Source organism: Saccoglossus kowalevskii, chromosome 8 (assembly GCF_978046115.1).
Source record: "Saccoglossus kowalevskii chromosome 8, keSacKowa6.1, whole genome shotgun sequence".
In the NCBI taxonomy this organism is placed as follows: Eukaryota; Metazoa; Hemichordata; class Enteropneusta; family Harrimaniidae; genus Saccoglossus; species Saccoglossus kowalevskii.
In genome coordinates, this window is record NC_140648.1 from 3,841,505 (window position 1) to 3,859,194 (window position 17,690).

Below are 17,690 nucleotides of genomic sequence, written 5' to 3' on the forward strand. Positions count from 1 at the left end.
CTTCTTGTTAAAAACCAATAGTTCAATTGCTTTGATATTACATATATAGATACTACATGTAGACCTTTCTCAGATTTGTTCATTTTGTGATGATATCTTCAGTTCTCTAATTTTGGTGAATATTTTTGTAATTTTTGGTAAAAAGTGATATTTTCGACTTCTTGTTGAAAACTGTAAGTCTGATTGCTTTGATATTACATATATAGGTACTACATGTGGACCTCTCTCAGATTTGTTCATTTTGTGATGATATCTTCAATTCTCTAATTTTGGTGAATATTTTTGTCATTTTTGGTAAAAAGTGATATTTTCAACTTCTTGTTAAAAACCAATAGTTCAATTGCTTTGATATTACATATATAGATACTACATGTAGACCTTTCTCAGATTTGTTCATTTTGTGATGATATCTTCAGTTCTCTAATTTTGGTGAATATTTTTGTAATTTTTGGTAAAAAGTGATATTTTCGACTTCTTGTTAAAAACCAATAGTTCAATTGCTTTGATATTACATATATAGATACTACATGTAGACCTTTCTCAGATTTGTTCATTTTGTGATGATATCTTCAGTTCTCTAATTTTGGTGAATATTTTTGTCATTTTTGGTAAAAAGTGATATTTTCGACTTCTTGTTGAAAACTGTAAGTCCGATTGCTTTGATACTATTCATATTGTTCATTTTCTAATGATGTCTTCAGTTCTTTAATTGAAATGTGCATTGGTAACAGCGGAGCTATCTCAGCCGAGAAGCTGCTTGTTTTTAACTCTATGCAATCGATTACATATGTACTGTATGTCATCTCATTTCATTTCACTGTCATCTCATAATTAGTCTGCAGGTAGTTTTAATGCAATGGCATATTTAGTAGCTTAGTAGTTTTATGGTTATACTAATTTTCATGTATTTTTTCCTCCATTCTTAGTTACATGTATTCAATGTTTTATTCGTGATACTGGTGGATTGAACTGTACTTCCGTCTTGCTTTGTACTAAACAATAACATTAGCTTATGTTTAATGTGCTATTTGTGATATTAGTTGTATTATTTCTGTTCTTGTTTTACAACCATAAAATTACTCTCTGTAGTAGATTTTCGTGTTGAATAAAATTATTATTATTATTATTATTATAAGAGCTGGAAATTTGAATCGGTCAGGAGCTGACGAACTAGGTTTCTAATCACAAACTTTTATATTTTATTCACTGTTTATTCACAATTTACAATTATGCAGGAGAAATATGTATATGTAACTAAGTCCGGGAGGGGGCTTGTAGTTTCGCCTTTGTCAGTCCGTCCGGAATGATTTCTCGGAGATTTTTTTTTTTTTATTTAAACAATATTTTTATTTTGTTTCAATAATGGACATACAACACAAAAAAAAAAAATAAAGGAAAAATAAAACTAAGAAAAAAAAGAAGAAGAAAAAAAAAAAAAGGAAAAATGATCTGGTATAACATCTAAATTTACCCATTATCTAACCAATTAGTTAATGGTTCCCATTTCTGATAATGGATAAGCTCTTTGTTTTTGTTTATTGCGATTTGTAGTTCAATATTTCTATTTTCCCTGATCCAACTTTTATATGCGTATTTTGTTGGATGAACCTTTTGAACCCTACATGTATATACATATTTTTTAAATAATAAAATAAAATGATTTAATAGTATATTTTCCGGTTCACATAGACCTATAATAATATTTTTGACATTACAAACCAAATTGGCAATAAGTTTGCAATCACTTTGCAACAGTCTCCACAGTCTCTTTACAACAATACAGTTAACAAATAGGTGTTCTAATGTTTCTTCTTCTTTTTCACAAAAAGAACAGTGGGGGGAATTGATTATTTTCCATTTATACAGTTTTACATTAGTTGTTAAAACTCTGTGTAGAATTTTGTATTGGAATGCTCTAAGATCTGTGGAGATTGTTGTCTTGAAAGGTAGTTTGAAAATTACATTTTGTTTCATCCCATACAAATGTTGGAAGTCTATGGCAATATTTGGCTCTTCAATAATGTTTTCACACAAAGACTTGTACACCTTTTTGCTCGTCAGTGTATTAATTGCAACATACTTAGAATTCCATTTGACTTTGTTTTGAAAATCACACCATTCATGGGTATTAGCATGAATGTTCTCTCTCCATTCATCTGGTATTGCAGAGATTAGGCCTTGTATAGTATGGTATTCTGTCAAAGTGATACCTTTTACCTTCCAATATTGCCAGTCATGAAAGTTTCCATAGAAATCGATTAGGTCTATTATTCTTAATACTTTTTTCCTTGCCAAACTTTCCAGATAGACTGTACGAAAGCCAATTTTTAAAAATCTATTGTTCCATAATATTTGTTTATCAATTTCAGATGTTGTTTTTGGAGTGTATGATGTCAGAGATGACCATTCCCGGATAATATCATAATAAAAGGGTGGGATTTGATTTTCAAATTCTGATTCATCATATAGTATGATTATGAATATAATTTATAATCTGTGTTAATGCTCAATTATGACATGCATTGACCAAGCTGGCATCCCCCTTTCATATTTTGACACCTCCCATGCCACATTGTACTTCATGCAATATTTGCTCACATTTCGTCCTTCAGTCGGATTTACATTAATTAACACCAGACTGTTCATTCGCTTATCCGTGCTCGCATCCTCTTCAAGCATCAGTTCATTTTGCCGCACCGTACGATACACATCGTCTCAGCAGAATTCCTTGCTAAAGCATCTCAGCCATTCATTTTGTCACAAATACCAGTTCTTCTTCACAACATCCAGTTCCAACATGCCTCGAGGACGCGGAAGATCTAACACCAGCCGTGGCGGTCGCAAGTCTCAACGAAATCGTCGTACTCCAGCTCGCTTCCAAAATGTTGCGACTATAGACGTAACTGACTCACCTCCGCAAGAATCGTCAGCACACAATGGAGATCCCACTGTACTACAGTCCACGAACTTCCCCAGCGATGTCATCACAGTTAGCAGAAGCGAACTCGCAGATCTCGTTCGTAGCCTACAACAGCAAGGAAACTGTCAAACGCAGCCGAATAATATTTCGCAACCGCCGGCTGCTCCACAACTGTCGGCAAGCCTCGTGTCATCACGCGACCCAAGCCAAACAACGCCATCAAGTTCGACGCCAACTGACTCTCTCACAAATAACAGCCTTCCGATTACCTTGCCAATAGCTAGTCAACATAATGCGATCGTACATAATAATACCGCTCATCAAGACAATTCGATGTTTCAACAACTTCCAGCCACTACAAGCCAAGCATCGCTAGCTCACGCTAATCCTAGTCAACAAAGTTTTGCTACCGGGGGTCATTTCAACGCAACCAACATGGCCGCTCCCATACAACGTTTCGCCGGTGAGGGCATTCTCACTTCCGCTTCCGGTATCAACACTGCGACACAGGCGATGCCGATGATGAACAATGCCAGCATTGCAGTTCCTCCTATCATCCCACCTGCAGACTTGTTTTTACCATACGTCGACCAGCAAATACTCAATCAACTAGCAAACCGGGGTAAGTTTGTTGATTTGTCCGATTTACACCCTGACTCAAGAAAACCAAATGCCACCCAGATCTCAAACACCCGAGTGGCTTTGGACTCTGACGATCCCTCAGTCGCTGTTCTCTCAAAACATGCAAAAAAGAATGAAATTCGCGATCTAGCAAACTGGCTAGAATGTTGGTCAACATTTGCTGCCTATAGGGCACATTATTTTCCCCCATGAGGCTGTACATCTATTCAATTACCAGCGTCACATCGCCAGCCGAGCTCTTGAGTTCAAGCCAGAAGCATGGGTCACCTATGACAAAGAATTCCGTCTAGATTACTCACGTTACCCTGGCCTACGGAACTGGAGTTTGCCTAACAACCAACTTGACTACAAATTCTGTCAACAAAAACTCCATCTGCTCATTCCAACATGTCCTGACTGTCATCAGAAAGGTCATACCAAACAGGAATGCCAACGAAGCAGGAATCCTTATACATGGGTGAACGAATCTGCTGACAATTATAACAATACAGTGTGCCGTAATTTCAATCAAGATCGCTGCGAAACTCCATGCCGGTATAATCGTCTCCACATTTGTTCGTCTTGCCACTCTGCAGGCCACACTGCCACTAGCCACCGCGATACCGAGACGAAAAACCAGCTTTTTCGTGGCTACACACCACGACCCTTTCACGCCAATGATCATGCCAGCTCACGTGGTCGAAAATATGCACCCAAGCACACCTCTTAAGCTCGATTCCTTTGCGCAAGAACTGCACGATCACCCGGACAAATCATTCGTAGCAGCCATTTTATTTGACATTTCTCATGGGGCTAACCTTGGATTTCGCGGCAAGCACTACCCAAGATCTACACGCAACGCCAAGTCCGCTCGCATCAACCCCTCTATCATCACAGAATCAATCCAAAAAGAACTCAAACTTGGTCACACTATCGGACCAGTTAAACGTCCTCCCCTCAAAAACTTTGTCTGTAATTCTCTTGGCCTTCGGCCTAAGAAAAGTGGGGGTTTTCGCATTATCATGGATCTCTCCCAACCTACACTTGACAGCGTCAATGACAATATCTCAAAAGAAGATCATTCATTGGTCTACTCACGCATCGATGATGCTGTAGCCTTCATTCACAAGCATGGCCATGGCTCCTTACTCGCAAAAATCGATGTTAAACACGCATTTCGCTTATGCCCAGTTCGGAAGGAAGACTGGCACCTGCTCGGGTTTTTTTGGGAAGGATGCTATTTCTTCGACCGTGTGCTGCCATTTGGGCTTCGCTCAGCACCATACCTCTTCAACCGCATTGCTGATGCCATTCACTGGATCGTTAGTCATCGCGCAAGGAATACGGATTTTCTACACTACCTAGACGATTTCCTGACAGTTGGACCGGCAAACACTAACGCCTGCCAGCACAATATGGATGTTATGCTGCAAAGTTGTCACCACTTGGGGGTACCCATTGCTACAGAAAAGGTTGAGGGTCCCTGCTCTGTCATCACCTTTCTAGGGGTGGAGCTTGACACTGTCAACATGGTTATTAGACTACCTAAGGACAAGCTTGCGGATCTACTTGTCAAGCTGCCAAGCTGGTTGACCCGCCATACATGCTCGAAACGTGAATTGCTCTCCCTCATTGGATGCCTCAGTTTCGCATGTAAGTGCATACCAGCCGGCCGCATCTTCCTGAGGCGCATGATTGATATCAGCATGACAGCCACCAGTCTTTCTCAAGTCATAACACTCACTGACGAATTCTGGCACGACGTTCAATGGTGGTGTGACTTCTTGCCATCTTGGAACGGCACAGCATCCCTCCTCAACCCAAACTGGATACCGTCCCCAGAATTCGAACTGTTTACAGACGCCTCAGCAACACTTGGCTATGGGGCATTCTACAAGGGTCATTGGTTCGCAAACACCTGGCCTACATTCATTACAAATGACCCTTTATACTCTATTGCCTGGAAGGAACTTCTACCAATTCTACTATCTTCCTTAATTTGGGGCCACTTGTGGTATGGTCTTCGAATACGGTTTCACTGCGATAACATATCAGTTGTCCAAATATGGAAAAAAGGCTCCTCATCATGTCCACGGATCATGCAACTTGTCCGACTGCTGTTCTTCACTGCAGCATCTAATAACTTTCACGTCATGATCTCACATATCTCAGGATTTAATAACGATATCGCTGACTCTCTCTCTCGCCAACAGATATTGCGGTTTCAACGACTGGCACCTCAGGCAGACAGGGTCCCAACCAAAACTCCGGACCTGTGCACCCTCTTAACGGCTCCGATGTGCGACGTAGTCCCGTCAACCTCACACAACAAGCCTGCCACTACATCAACCTGAGCATTGCACCAGGTACACGACGGACATATCATGCGGGACAAACTCGCTATCTTCTCTTCTGTCGCATGTATGGAATGAATCCTTATCCACTAACGCAACGCTTAACGATTCTGTTTATGACACATCTCGCAACATCGTCACTTACCTATGGCACGCTAAAAGTTTACCTCGCAGCTATCATCCGTGCACACATCGAAGCTGGCTTCACCTCATCAATACGCGACGACCTCCTGCTTCACTTCACTATGCAAGGCATTAAAAGACATCACGGCGTGCCAAATCGTGTAAAACTCCCAATCACCATTGCACTAATGCGAATGCTTAAGAACACCGTCGCAAACCATCCCACTATTTGCGACCATGACAAAGCTATGTTGTGGTCTGCCTTTACACTGGCGTTCTTCGGCTTCTTGAGAGTCAGTGAATTTATCGCACCCACGTCAATGACCTTCGATCCACAACGCACTTTACTGACGGCAGACATCACGTGCAACACAGACCTCGTCATTGCGCTCAAGGCGTCTAAGACAGACCCATTCCGCCGGGGATGTAACATCATCATCGCACCCTCACAATCATCGGTCTGCGCCGTGCAGGCATACCAGGCGTACAAAGCACTACATAGTTCCGTCGCTCACCTACCCGCATTCCAGTTCGCCAACAGTAATTTCCTCACGCGGCAAGCTGTTAGCAACCACATTCGAGACCTTCTCACTCGCGCATCTGTACCAGATGTTAACCGTTACACTACTCACAGTTTCCGCAGTGGTGCAGCCACGACAGCTGCCGACGCAAATCTTCCGGACTGGTTGATCAAGGCACTGGGCAGGTGGCGCAGCGACGCCTACCAGACGTACATTCGCACACCCCCCAGCATCATCCGCTCAGTTCCGGGTCACTTGTCACTTGCTCTTCCTTAACTGTAATTTCGACATTTGTCTTGAGATTTCATTTCGTTTTCGTTGCATGTATTTGCAGTGTATTTAGTTAATGTTTCATCGGTCTAACCATGCTTTGTTTTATCCTATCGCGATAGACTTTGTAACACATCATCCTGCCTTTAATTTGGGGGTTTCCACCACAGACCAAGCAGACTTTACACGGGTACCCACGCTGTCCATCCCCCTGGGGTTGTGAGTCTATCTGCAGGCTCCCGCCAGGGGGACGCCAGCCATGACGCCCGCCTGTACAGTCTCTGCTGGTGGAAGGTTGCAACCAGGTACCACGCGCTCGGCGTCATGATGCAATTCACAGGCGAGTCGCATCATGGAGCTGTTCGCTGCGACGCCTGCGTCTGCAATTCGCTCCCCCTTCCACTTTTGCCAAAACCTTGTGTCTTGTGTCATTTATTGAAGCATTAATAGTATGATTATGAATATAATTTATAATCTGTGTTAATGCTCAATTATGACATGCATTGACCAAGCTGGCATCCCCCTTTCATATTTTGACACCTCCCATGCCACATTGTACTTCATGCAATATTTGCTCACATTTCGTCCTTCAGTCGGATTTACATTAATTAACACCAGACTGTTCATTCGCTTATCCGTGCTCGCATCCTCTTCAAGCATCAGTTCATTTTGCCGCACCGTACGATACACATCGTCTCAGCAGACCTCCCACCCACCCATTCATGCAAAGGTCTCTATATACCAATTTCTATACCATTACCGATCTCACTCAAGTGTAACTCATGTTTATCTGCTCATGAACAACCTTAGCAATAAACAGGAAAGGGGGTTTCCACCACAGACCAAGCAGACTTTACACGGGTACCCACGCTGTCCATCCCCCTGGGGTTGTGAGTCTATCTGCAGGCTCCCGCCAGGGGGACGCCAGCCATGACGCCCGCCTGTACAGTCTCTGCTGGTGGAAGGTTGCAACCAGGTACCACGCGCTCGGCGTCATGATGCAATTCACAGGCGAGTCGCATCATGGAGCTGTTCGCTGCGACGCCTGCGTCTGCAATTCGCTCCCCCTTCCACTTTTGCCAAAACCTTGTGTCTTGTGTCATTTATTGAAGCATTAAGTTGCAAAAAAACACATGGTCCCCAAACTTTTTCAATAGTCCCTTCAATATATCCTTCCATTCGGCTTGGCTATCAGAAACAAACCGTTTCACCCACATAATCTGTTGTGCTTTAAAAAAGGAGTCCACCTCAATCATATTCAATCCACCCCTTTCAATATCTGAAATAAGGATGTTTCTTTTAATTTTATCCTTTCCATTCCAAATAAAATTGTAAATAATACTATTGATTTTTTTTATAATAGATTTTGGCACAGAAATCATTGATGCTAAATATATGAATTGGGAAAGGCCAAAGGTTTTAAGGATCTGTATTTTACCAATTATTGAGAGTTTTCTTCTAGACCATAATGAGCATACTGACTTCAGACTGTTGATTTTCTTTGAAAAATTTTCTTCAATAGACATGTCAGATGCATATGTGAAAAAAACTCCCAAAATTGTTATTCCATTTGACCATTTAATATTTATTTTCTCTTTTGGTCTGTGACCATACCCCAACAAAAGAGCCTCCGTTTTATCCTTATTTAGATTTAATCCTGAACATTTTCCAAATTTGTTAACTGTATTGAAGAGCGGTATCATTGAGGTGGGCTTAATTGTACAGGTTATGTTGTCTGCATACATTACTAACTTAATAAATTTGTTAAAGGTACCAATACCATTTATAGTTGAATTATTTCGAATACTGATTGCAAGTAATTCCACTACTGTTATAAACAGATAAGGGGATAAGGGGTCTCCCTGCCACACACCTTTTGCAATGGGAAAGTAACCAGTTGACTTTCCATGATTCATCACGCAGGAAGAGATGCTACTGTAAAATGTTTTTACCCAATTTATAAAGGAATTACCAAAATTAAATACCTCCAATGTTTTTATCAGAAATTTGTGATCAACAGAATCAAAAGCTTTTTTGAAATCCAGTGATATTAACACGCCATGTGTATTTTGATGTCTAGTTAGCCACATTACATCAAAAACTGTGCGAATTGCATCACCTATAAATCTGTCCTTCACAAACGCACATTGGTCTGGGTGAATGATAGTTGGCAGGATGGTATAAATGCATTTTGCAATTGCTTTAGAGGCTATCTTGACATCTGTATTAATGAGGGAGATTGGTCTATAGTTTTCAAGGAATGTTTTATCTTTGCCTTTTTTAGCAATCTGGATTATGACCCCTTGTCTTTGCGACTCTGTTAACTGTCCCTTTCTATGAGAGTAATTTAAGCTATTGAGTAAATGTGAACTAATAATGTTCCAAAATGTTAGATAAAATTCAGCTGACAAGCCATCATTACCAGGTGTTTTATCTTTTGGTAATAAAGTTAAGACTCTAAAACATTCATTCAAAGTTAGTGCTCCCTCACAAGACTGCTTTGCTTCCTCACCTAGGCAAGGGGTGTTAGTACTGTATAAAAATTGTTGAGCGCCCAGTTCTGATTCTGTTAAATGATCTTTCGCATACAAATTTGAGTAAAACTCTTTAATATAGGACATGATGTGATCAGTATTTGTTTCCTCAGTATTGTTAATTTGTAAGCGTTTCACAGTTGTTTTAGTTTTGTTTGATCTCTCCAGATGCAGAAAAAAATTATTACTTTTTTCTCCCAGCTCGTAATGATTACATCTAGATCGTATAATGGAACCCTGTACTTTATCATTCCAGATTTTTTCTATTTTCAATTTTGTCTCATGATATTGTTCTGTTTTAATTTCATTATCAAGATTATTTTCCAAGTCCTCAATTAATGATTCCAGTTCATGAAGATTTTTGTTTTTTGTTTTTTTCTTGAGCTTTTGATTTTGAAAACGTCTTATTTTATACTTTAGATACTCCCAGGAAATCATTGGGTCTTTGCCTGAAAGCTCAGACTCCCACTGCTTGATTTGATTTGATAGCTTTAGGAAATAATTTCTATCTTTACACAAAGAATTATTAAATTTCCAGTAGGACCGACCATGTCTGCCCCATGATTCACTTTGAATACAGAGAGTAATAGCTGAGTGATCTGAGCAGATGGATGGTTTGATTTCTACTGACTTCACAAGATCTTGTAGGGTATCAGAAATGAACCAATAATCAAGACGACATTGTATGACAGGAGCTTTTGTCTCCATGTGAAGCGTTTCCTGTTTGGATTTTTTATCCGCCAAATGTCCACCAGATCAAAATTGGACAGTTTATCATTCACTTTATCTATTAATCGTTTTTTAGCTCTGCTGTTGACTTTGTCGAGCGGAGCTTATCATATGAGTGATTGTCCGTCGTCCTCCGTCGTCTCCGTCGTCCGTGTCAATGTTTTACTTTTTTGACTTCTTCTTGAAAACTACAAGCCTGAATGCTTTGATACTTGGTGTATATGTACCTTGGGTAGACCCCTCTTAGGTTTGTTCATTTCATGTTGATATCTTCAATTCTCTAATTTTGGTGAATATTTTTGTCATTTTTGGTAAAAAGTGATATTTTCGACTTCTTGTTAAAAACCGCAATTGCAATTGCTTTGATATTACATATATAGGTACTACATGTGGACCTCTCTCAGATTTGTTCATTTTGTAATGATATCCTTAATTCTCTAATTTTGGTGAATATTTTTATCATTTTTGGTAAAAAGTGATATTTTCGACTTCTTGTTAAAAACTGCAAGTCCAATTGCTTTGATACCACATATATAGGTACTACATGTGAACCTCTCTCAGATTTGTTCATTTTGTGATGATATCTTCAATTCTTTAATTTTGGTGAATATTTTTGTAATTTTTGGTAAAAAGTGATATTTTCGACTTCTTGTTAAAAACCACAAGTCCGATTGCTTTGATATTACATATATAGGTACTACATGTGGACCTCTCTCAGGTTTGTTCATTTTGTGATGATGTCTTCAATTCTCTAATTTTGGTGAATATTTTTGTAATTTTTGGTAAAAAGTGATATTTTTGACTTCTTGTTAAAAACCAATAGTTCAATTGCTTTGATATTACATGTTTAGATACTACATGTAGACCTTTCTCAGATTTGTTCGATTCGTGATGATATCTTCGATTCTATAAATTTGGTGAATATTTTTGTCATTTTTGGTAAAAAGTGATATTTTCGACTTCTTGTAAAAAACCAATAGTCTGATTGCTTTGATATTACATATATAGGTACTACATGTGGACCTCTCTCAGATTTGTTCATTTTGTGATGGTATCTTCAATTCTCTAATTTTGGTGAATATTTTTGTAATTTTTGGTAAAAAGTGATATTTTCGACTTCTTGTTAAAAACCAAAAGTTCAATTGCTTTGATATTACATATTTAGATACTACATGTAGACCTTTCTCAGATTTGTTCATTTCGTGATGATATCTTCGATTCTATAATTTTGGTGAATATTTTTGTCATTTTTGGTAAAAAGTGATATTTTCGACTTCTTGTAAAAAACCAATAGTCTGATTGCTTTAATATTACATATATAGGTACTACATGTGGACCTCTCTCAGATTTGTTCATTTTGTGATGATATCTTCAATTCTCTAATTTTGGTGAATATTTTTGTCATTTTTGGTAAAAAGTGATATTTTCGACTTCTTGTTAAAAACCGCAAGTGCAATTGCTTTGATAATACATATATAGGTACTACATGTGGACCTCTCTCAGATTTGTTCATTTTGTAATGATATCTTTAATTCTCTAATTTTGGTGAATATTTTTGTCATTTTTGGTAAAAAGTGATATTTTCGACTTCTGGTTAAAAACCGCAAGTCCAGTTGCTTTGATATTACATATATAGGTACTACATGTGGACCTCTCTCAGGTTTGTTCATTTTGTAATGATATCTTTAATTCTCTAATTTTGGTGAATATTTTTGTAATTTTTCGTAAAAAGTGAATTTTCGACTTCTTGTTAAAAACTGTAAGTCCGATTGCTTTGATACTATACATATTGTTCATTTTCTAATGATGTCTTCAGTTCTTTAATTGAAATGTGCATTGCTAACAGCGGAGCTATCTCAGCCGATAGGCTGCTTGTTGTATTTTAGATTCCCTCCTTGTTTATCCAGTGTAGGGGTAAGGCATACATTAAAATCTCCTCCCAAAATTAATTGCTTACCCTCACCTAACATGTTATTAAAACTAGAGCCCCACAAATCATAAAACAGAAGTTGTTCACTGGAGATACTGGGTGCGTAGATGCTTCCCAATACCATTCGTAAATTTTGGATGGTAACATCCAGATACACAAATCTCCCTTCATCATCATTGATGTTATCATGAATTGTAATATTGGCTAATTGTCTAAATAAAATACATACACCCCTACTGTGATTAGTACCATGTGAGAAAAATATTTTGCCATTCCATTGTTTTGTCCACTGCTCTTCAACCTCTTGAGAACTGTAAGTCTCTTGCAGCAAAATAATGTCGCATTTTTTGCGTTTCAACCATGTAAATAATTTGGTTCTCTTTATATTGTTTCTAATACCCCTCACATTAAGTGAGAGTAATTTAATTGGGAGATCATTCATGGCAAACTATATTCAATGCCTTAATTGGTTTACAGTATACCAGATCATAAATAAAAAAACAAAAAAAAACGAGCGATCGAAAAAGCAGGCGACAAAAGCAACGAGAAAGGAAAAACAAAAAAGGGGGACCAGACCAAACAACAGAAAAGTACAAATGATGCAAGTGCCAACAGAAAATGCATATGGCTAACAAAATACCAGTATTGCACAAACAAACAAAACAAAATACTAGACGCTTCTCAGGCATCCAGGCAGATGAATGTTTGGAGGAGCATGCTCGTGTCCCCACACGAGAGATAAAACACAAATTATGTACCGTATTTATATAGCTCAATTATTCCCCTTATTGTAGCATAGCAACCTCAAATGGTTTCTGCCCTTTAAGATAATATCCAATAGGCAATTTTCATGACAGCAAAAATACCAAACAGAGGTAGAGAGAAAACTATACATATACAAATACTAACTTGATTTCTCGGAGATGGCTGGACCGATTTTTTTGGAACTTGGTACAAAGACATAGTGGTCAACAATACATGTTCACGTCAATTTATTTCCAGATTCTATAAATATGGCCGACTGGCAGCCATTTTAATGCCAAAATTCAGTCAAATTCGGTCCTTGTGTGTTCATCGTCATTTCTCGAAGATGGCTTGACTGATTGTGTCGAGACTTGATACAAAGACAAAGGGACCACCCATACAGGTGCACGTTGTTTTACTTTTTTGAAATGGTCAAATATGGGATTGACTGGCAGCCATTTTGATTGTTAATCATGGCTTTTGTCTGCCCATTGATATTTCTCAGAGATGCCTGGACCAATTTTGATGAGACTTGGTATAAAGACAGGGTGACCACTGGTACAGATGCAAATTGATTTATTTTTTCAAGGAATCAATTAATGAGCTCATTTGCATATTTAATTAATTTTTAATTGAATTATTAGTCCAAATAAGACCATACATGGTATAGACTTACTTGATATATTTATATAGTTATATTTATATATTATATATTTATATATTTTTTATTAGACACATAAAATCCTTAGGAAAGGATAAAAAGGGTCTTACAGAAAGAAATTAAAAAAAAACTACAATCTAAAAAAGAAAACAAAAGATATGTCGATATAGGGTATGTGCCTTGTAATGTTGATTTTCAACTTATTCTTTCTACCTGTATTTATACATATGCATTCAAACTTAATAATTCATAACCAACTATAATCACATCTGACAAGTGGGGGCTGTGTCATCTTCAGATGACTTGTTTGTTTGAATACCTAACACTTTTAGGTTCATGAGCTGCAAGTTAGCGTGCACATACCTAAGGGGCCATCCGTCCCTCAGCAAATAATTTAGCCTCGGCATTTTCCATGTCAAAAACGCGAAAGTACTGTGGAATACTTTATTTTCGCTGGAATAAATTTTTCGCTGAAAAGGCTTTTTGGGCGTTTTGTACATGGAATTTATTTTCACTGATTTTTGATGAGTTTAATTTAAAATATAGGAAAAAAGGTATATTCGCTGGATTTTATTTTCACTGAATAATCCTTTCAGCGAAAATAGCGAAAATAAAGTATTCTACAGTATCCCATTTTTAAGCAATCTGGGAAGTCTGAATTTCTACTAATAATAATAGTTTATTACGCAAATGTAATCTGCTGTTGATACAGTAAGGTAAAAATATTGTAAAATAAAGCAACTAAAAATAACTACCAATTTAAAAGGTCTAATAACTACAAAAAAAAACAAAACAAAAAAAACAGAAAGTAATAAAAAAACAGTTTACACAGGTGGTGCTTTGTATATGGTATTTTATAGATATAGTGAAAAAGCAATGTTATTTTTCATAATTTTGAAGAACATTACGTCTTTGTTCTTTTCACTTGAGGTAATTTTGCAGTTTTTCAGGAGGATTTTTCTTTCATCTTCAAAATATGAGCAGCTCAAAAGAAAATGTTTTTCATCTTCTGTATCGCCTTGATCACATTTTTTATAGACTCTATCTGCTGCTGGTAGTTTTGGTTTTCTCCTTCTCCCCAGTTCAATTTCCAAAATGTGATCACTAAGCCTGAATTTTGATAACATTCTACGTAAGCTAAAGTTATTTATTTCATTTAGATAATTTTCAAATTCATAGTTTATTTTAAATTGTTTATATGTCCTAAGTTTATTGCCTTCATTTTTGTCTCTACTACTAGTGGACGAGTTTAGCTGCTCCTTCCAAGACTGTTTGTATTGGTCTCTTAATTTCACTTTCATGATATTTGATAACTGGCTAATATTATCTACATTGTGCTGTTCTTTTGCTTCATCCAGTTCCTTTAGACCAATAATATTTTTAGCTCCGCTGTCGACTTTGTCGAGCGGAGCTTATCATATGAGTGATTGTCCGTCGACGGCGTCGTCGTCCGTCGTCCGTGTCAATGTTTTACTTTTTCGACTTCTTCTTGAAAACTACAAGCCTGAATGCTTTGATACTTGGTGTATATGTACCTTGGGTAGACCTCTCTCAGATTTGTTCATATCATGATGATATCTTCAATTCTCTAATTTTGGTGAATATTTTTGTCATTTTTAGTAAAAAGTGATATTTTCGACTTCTTGTTGAAAACCGCAAGTGCAATTGCTTTGATATTACATATATAGGTACTACATGTGGACCTCTCTCAGATTTGTTCATTTTGTAATGATATCTTTAATTCTCTAATTTTGGTGAATATTTTTGTCATTTTTGGTAAAAAGTGATATTTTCAACTTCTTGTTGAAAACCGCAAGTCCAATTGCTTTGATATTTACATATATAGGTACTACATGTCGACCTCTCTCAGATTTGTTCATTTTGTAATGATATCTTCAATTCTCTAATTTTGGTGAATATTTTTGTAATTTTTGGTAAAAAGTGATATTTTCGACCTCTTGTTGAAAACCGCAAGTCCAATTGCTTTGATATTACATATATAGGTACTACATGTGGACCTCTCTCAGATTTGTTCATTTTGTAATGATATCTTTAATTCTCTAATTTTGGTGAATATTTTTGTAATTTTTGGTAAAAAGTGATATTTTCGACTTCTTGTTGAAAACCGCAAGTCCAATTGCTTTGATATTACATATATAGGTACTACATGTGGACCTCTCTCAGATTTGTTCATTTTGTAATGATACCTTTAATTCTCTAATTTCGGTGAATATTTTTGTAATTTTTGGTAAAAAGTGATATTTTCGACTTCTTGTTGAAAACCGCAAGTCCAATTGCTTTGATATTACATATATAGGTACTACATGTGGACCTCTCTCAGATTTGTTCATTTCATGATGATATCTTTAATTCTCTAATTTTGATGAATATTTTTGTAATTTTTGGTAAAAAGTGATATTTTCGACTTCTTGTTGAAAACCGCAAGTCCAATTGCTTTGATATATTATACATAAAGGTACTACATGTGGACCTCTCTCAGATTTGTTCATTTTCTAATGATATCTTCTGTTCTTTAATTGCCATGTGCATTGCTAACAGCGGAGCTATCTCAGCCGACAGGCTGCTTGTTAATATGTTTTATCCACTTTGATTTAATTGCTTTGTTTTCATTAGAATATTTATGTCAGCAAACATGCTAAGTCTATACCAATATTAAATTTTTGCTAGAGTTAACTCTGCTCTTACACCATACATTATGATTGGTATTATTAACTGGTCAAACAGTTTCAAGAATAATGAAGTTGATATCATTTTATGATTCAGTATTGAATGTCGGACACTAAATAACGCCTTCATTGCTTTATTCTTTAACATTGATTGTGCTAATTAGTCCCCGTTCAGGCACAGCCTGAAAAGGAGACTTTATAATTCAGGTTTTGTGAAATGTCCGTTTTCCATTTTCCAAATTCCATTTTCCGTCTCCAACATTTTCTCAGAAATTCTACAGCAGGTATCAGTGAATCTTGGCAGGTCAATGAACAAGTGTCTTCCGAGTATGCACGTAATTTTTTTTCCAGATCTGAAAATCCCAAGTGGGTCTTTTTCACGATTTTCATCAAAAATTACCTCTCCCGGCAACATTGACAGAACGTCTGCGCATGCTCAGAATAAATTAATTACTGTAAAATACTTTATTGTCGCTTGCAACATTTTTTTGCTATTTTCGCTGAAGGAATTTTTCAGTTAAAATAGAATCCAGTGAATATACCCTTTTTCCTATATTTTACAGTCAACTTGTCAAAAATCAATGAAAATAAATTCAATACAAAGCACCCAGAAAAAATCTTTTCAGCGAATGATAATTCCAGCTGAAATAAAATATTTTACAGTAGATTAGATATGTGAGTAACGCTACAGCACGTGATTACTCAATTGCGTGCAATTTATCATAGTACTGTTTATACATGTATTCTGTTCGGCTCAGTGGTCTCATTCACTAGTTACTAGAATAACTAGTAACCTTATTTGATTTCAAGAACTTCAAGAAGGCGGCATAAGAAACGTGTTTGCAAAGGTAAGTTCTCCAGTTTCAGCAAAATTGAATGTATATTGGGGTACGATTGGTGTACATTCCGTGACGTACGGACGTGAATATTATGATGATTGCCAGCTTTATATTCTTGTGAAAAGCCAAAAAAGCAAACAATTGTCTCCAATCTACCATACTAGTTCGTAAATTATATACCCTGTCAAATTATTGTACACGAACGATTAATTCATGGGGACATAGTTTTCAAGTAAATCGTTATCCGGTCTTTTGATTGTGTCACGATTTCCGAAATATCCACAACTCGGGGGGGGGGGGGGGGGGAATGTCCCTGTGTCGATCAACTTATTCATTATATAATAGTAGGTTGCCTATGATTATATTTGTATTTTTTATGTTGTGAGCATTAAACTGTTAGTTGTAATGAAGATTTTGCCGATCTCGTGTGATTCAACATGGCCGATGTACAGTGACAACACATATATGGACGGTCGGTCGAGTAGTCTGCAACGGACTAGAAATCGCCTAGCGTTTTTCGGCTTTTTTTTTAGTTATTTTTTTTAATATTTTAGATATTTCATTCACTCCTGACGCCTAAAAGTGTCTAATTTATATTTTACAGTAGTCATTGACATCTATTGTGAATATCCTAAATGGGTAAGCTTCGTTTCGACAATGAGCTGTTATTTCTGCGAAGAATGTTAAATTATTCTTTGAATGCTCAGTTTATTTTTTGAAAACAACTAATTTTTTGATTTAAAAAAAAAAAGCATGC

At 37.1% G+C, this 17,690-nt stretch overlaps 1 protein-coding gene across 2 annotated transcripts in view; it reads left to right on the forward strand.

Annotated features, from left to right (window-relative positions):
- The window catches only part of LOC144356861 (uncharacterized), a 32,951-nt gene that overhangs the window by 1,048 nt on the left and 14,213 nt on the right, over positions 1-17,690 (forward strand). The window contains exon 2 of one of the 2 annotated variants that reach the window (XM_085502034.1): positions 5,755-7,894. The exons of the other annotated variant lie outside the window; for it this stretch is intronic. Coding sequence (XP_085358160.1) covers positions 5,755-6,815 — 1,061 coding nt within the window. The 3' untranslated portion in view covers positions 6,816-7,894. Of the gene's footprint in view, positions 1-5,754; positions 7,895-17,690 lie in introns of those variants that run through there. 2 annotated transcript variants of the gene reach the window in all.